This window comes from Dioscorea cayenensis, chromosome 18, assembly GCF_009730915.1.
Source record: "Dioscorea cayenensis subsp. rotundata cultivar TDr96_F1 chromosome 18, TDr96_F1_v2_PseudoChromosome.rev07_lg8_w22 25.fasta, whole genome shotgun sequence".
NCBI lineage: Eukaryota > Viridiplantae > Streptophyta > Magnoliopsida > Dioscoreales > Dioscoreaceae > Dioscorea > Dioscorea cayenensis.
In genome coordinates this window covers 9,585,098-9,589,328 of record NC_052488.1, presented here as the reverse complement: position 1 = coordinate 9,589,328, position 4,231 = coordinate 9,585,098, and the positions used below count along the sequence as shown (strand labels likewise).

The 4,231-nt window shown below is 44.0% G+C and overlaps 1 protein-coding gene across 1 annotated transcript; it reads right to left on the bottom strand.

The window, feature by feature from the left end:
* Nucleotides 1–1,190: 1,190 nt before the first annotated feature.
* On the bottom strand, nucleotides 1,191–2,937 carry LOC120282772. Its single transcript, XM_039289620.1, has 2 exons — nucleotides 1,640–2,937; nucleotides 1,191–1,530 (listed from the first exon to the last, which is right to left on the bottom strand). Exons 1-2 carry the CDS (start codon nucleotides 2,935–2,937, stop codon nucleotides 1,191–1,193), a joined length of 1,638 nt encoding a protein of 545 aa, XP_039145554.1.
* Between the last annotated feature and the right edge of the window lie 1,294 nt (nucleotides 2,938–4,231).

Here is a 4,231-nt window from a genome sequence, read left to right as displayed (position 1 = left end):
GTCAAAAGAGCCTTTCTCCTGCTTAGTGCGTCGGCTACTTTATTGGTCACCCCAGATTTGTGCTTTACCACGAAAGTAAAACGCTCCAAATAGGCTACCCATGAAGCATGCCGTGTGGACACTTTATCTTGCTGATGTAGGTGCTTCAGCGCCTCATGATCAGTGTACAAGATAAACTCCCTGTGGAAAAGATAGTGGCGCCAATGCCTGACAGCCTGCACAACGGCGTAGAACTCCACATCATATGTGCTATACCGCGTCCTAGCACCGGTCAACTTCTCGTTGAAATAGGCAATGGGCCTGTTGTTCTGGCTCAAGACCGCCCCAATCCCTACCTTGGAGGCATCCGAGTGCAATTCGAAAGGTTGGTGAAAATCTAGTAACACCAAAATTGGGGCCGAAGAGAGGCGCAATTTTATCACCTCGAACGCCCTTTCCGCCTCCTGAGTCCATAGAAGTCTCCCACTTTTCATGTAGTCTGTCAATGGGGCCATGATACTGCTAAAGTGAGGAATGAATCGCCTATAAAATGATGCCAGCCCATGAAAGCTTTGAACCCCCGTGATGGCGGTTGGTCGTGGCCAATGCCTCACTGCTTCCACCTTGGATTCATCCACCTGCAGGCCTTCTCCAGAAATGACATAGCTAAGGAATGATACCCTTGATGTCATAAAGACGCACTTCTTGGTTGCGGCGAAGAACCTCTCCCTGCGAAGAACTTCAACAACTTCCCGCAAATGCTCCCGATGTTCCTCGGGGTTAGCATTATAAATTAAAATATCATCAAAATATACAACAACACATTTGCCAATAAATGACCTCAAAACCTGGTTCATCACTCGCATGAAGGTGCTGGGAGCGTTGGATAGCCCAAAATGCATCACGAGCCATTCATAGAGCCCTTCATGTGTTTTGAACGCCGTCTTCCATTCATCACCAGGCCTTACTCGAATCTGGTGGCACCCGCTCTTCAAGTCTAGCTTGGTAAACATGGCCGCCCCACTCAGTTGGTTAAGCAAGTCATCAAGACGGGGAATATTGAATCTATACTTGACCGTGATCTTATTGATGGCTCAGCTGTCTACACACATCCGCCAGGAACCATCCTTCTTTGGTGTCAAAAGGGCTGGAACCACACAGGGGCTCAAACTTTCCTGAATATGCCCTTTGGCCAACAATTCTTCTACTTGTCACCACAGTTCTTCATGTTCTATTGGGCTCATTCGATAGTGGGGCCGATTTGGAAGCGCCACGCCGGGCTCCAAGTCAATCTGATGCTGGATATCTCGCAATGGTGGCAGTTCATCAAGCAGTTCATCAGGAAACATATCCTTGAACTCATCCACAATTGGTTTTGCAATCTGTGGAATAGCTTCCTCTACTGCAACTCCCTTCCTTATCAGGGCAAACACTACATTTAACTGTAGAATCTCCTCCTCAAACTTTGCCAAGGTCAGTAGATTGGTGTTGTCCCTAGTTGGGCTAGTGTGGGTTGTCTCTGCTAGGTAGCAACACAATCTTGACTCCATCCTTGGTAAAACTATAAGTGTTAAATCTTCCATTATGCACAACGCTCCTATCGTATTGCCACGGTCGCCCAAACAGCAGATGACACGCATTTATAGCGACCACATCACACCAAATTGTGTCCTTGTACTTTGATCCAATAGAAAAGGAGATCAAAGCACGCTGAGACACGGTCACCTCGCCTCCTTTCTTGAGCCATGCAAGCTTGTAAGGCCTAGGATGCTCCTCAGTCACAATTCCCAATTTTTGAATGACTGTGGCAGATACAATGTTCTCACAGCTCCTTGCATCAATCACAAAGCGATATACCTTACTAGAGATAGTACAGGTAGACTGAAAGATGTTCGTCCTCAACCAATCTTCCTCAGTGACTCGTGGCGTTAGGCAAGATCGCCTAACAACCAATGCAGTACCAACATCTCCTCCGATAACTTGCTTATTATCGGGTTGCTCTTCTACTGCTACCTCTTCATCTTCCTCTTCAAACTCTGCTTCTTCAATGAGAAGGACCTTCTTGCCGGTGGACTTCTTGCATTCAGATAGCCTATGGCCCGATTCTCCACAGCCAAAACTCGATTCAGCACGACTCACGCCATTAGGGGAATTGCTGTTGCTAGCGCCACTGCTATGCATCCCAGAAATACTAGGATTATGCTTTCCTTGCTTCTCCACCTGTAGAGACCTCTGATGAGCTGCAGAAACAGAAACAGTATCAAACATGTTAACAGTATCCTGAATCTGCATCCTCAATCCTCCAATATAGCGCGCCACCAACTGATCCTCCATCTCCTGAATCTCGTTCCGGGCCACAAGTTGGTAAAACTCCATGGTATAATCATCCACCGACTTGGTACCCTGCTTCAAGTTCTGCAACCTTTGATACATCAGCCTTTGAAAGTTATAAGGGAGGAATTGCGCGCGCAAATACTTCTTCATCTTCTCCCAGGTACAGATCTTCGGCTTTCTCAACAGGTTTTGAGTTAGCTTCAGTTGCTGCCACAATGCAGTGGCTATATTCCGAAGCCTAGTAGCCACCAAAGGCACGCGTTTGTCTTCTGGCACGCCTTTGAATTCAAAGATCTCCTCCACAATCATCAACCAATCAAGGAACTCCTCTGGTTGTAGGCGTCCATAGAATTCAGGAATCTCGGTGCGCATCCCCATCTCCCATTGCCTCTGATCGTACTCCGTAGGACCTCTCCTGTATTGAGTTACCTCTTCACCAGAACCAACATTAGTTTGGGTACCGTTTGGTATCTGGTTATTCATCATCGCCGCCATCCTTTGGGTCATCACATCCATTATTCCCTCAAGTCGTTGATCTATCAATTGCACCAACCTCTGCTCCATTTGATTCATCTGATCACGCACATAGACGTCTTGAAGGTTCTGCTCACGCCTAGGTGCCATGTCTCCTCCAAGGTCGAACGAAGCTTTGGTACCAACTGACGCAGCGGGTAAGGTTGTGGACTTGTTTAGTCTAAGAATATCCAAGTCAACAACGTATTGGAAATCTAAACCCTGTTTAGTCTAAGAATGGCCAGGAATTTAGAGGAAAGACAAAGAACAAAACAATTTTATTTCAATTCCAAACCGCCTTCATAACCCGAAAGCTTACAAATAAATAGACCAACAAGAAAACACCAAAAGAGAAATAAATCAAAACTTTCCAAAAATAGAAAATTCTCGATTGACACCATAGAATAAAAATTCAAAACCAAACATAGCGAATGCCAAAAATGACGTCTCAATCAGAGATTTACAACCTAAGATATGGGTGGAGAAAATCTTTCCATAAACGGGGTCCTCTGATCACCAAAATTAGCCTTTTAGGAAAATTACGAAAATGACCCCGCCTAAGTCATCGCATCCCACTTGTCCATGTAGGCGCAAGCTAGCTCATCAATCTGGTCCGCATCACTTTGGAACTCAACCACCATGCATACATGCTTCGTGACACCACATTAACTCAACCCTATACATTAAATCAAGGTTCAGAAATAAAAAAGAATCACTATTGAACCTAAGCTTAAAAAAAACACCCAAAATTAATCTCAATCTCTAAACAGATAACCCATCAATCAATAACATCAAACAATATCAGATCAAGATTCAGAAGATAACAATGAGAATTCTATTGCTTAGCCATAGATCTGAGGAAGAGAATGGTCACCTCAAAATTAGTAGTGAAACAAAACCCTTGATGATGTGACTTTTCTCTCGTCCTCGTCACTGGCATCACACGTAATAGGGGACTTGGTCCCATATTTTATTTTTGAAAAAAAAAACATGGTTGGGTGATCACCACCCCTGGGTTTTAGGGTCTTATCACCATGAACTGGGAGTTGTCGAGGATAAGATGTAAGGGTAAGCGAATTAACCCATTTTATTAGAAAAATATTTAAAATTTGACAGCTAGGATTAAAATTGTTAAAGATAATATTTCTCTTTCCTTGGTCCTTTGGAATGGGTCCCATTAAGCTTGTTGGTTTCTAGTTGAAAGAATTCCTTTATGGATTCCCCATTGATTATTATACATATCCCTTAAAAACTTGAGCTCTCAAGTAATGTAAAAAGGATATATATGTTATAAACAAATATTTTAATGCATACTGTAGCAATTTCACTGTAGCAGCCGCACATGTGGTACTGTAGCAGCCACCGTTACTGTTACTATTCCACCAACCAGGGTATTTTGGACCGT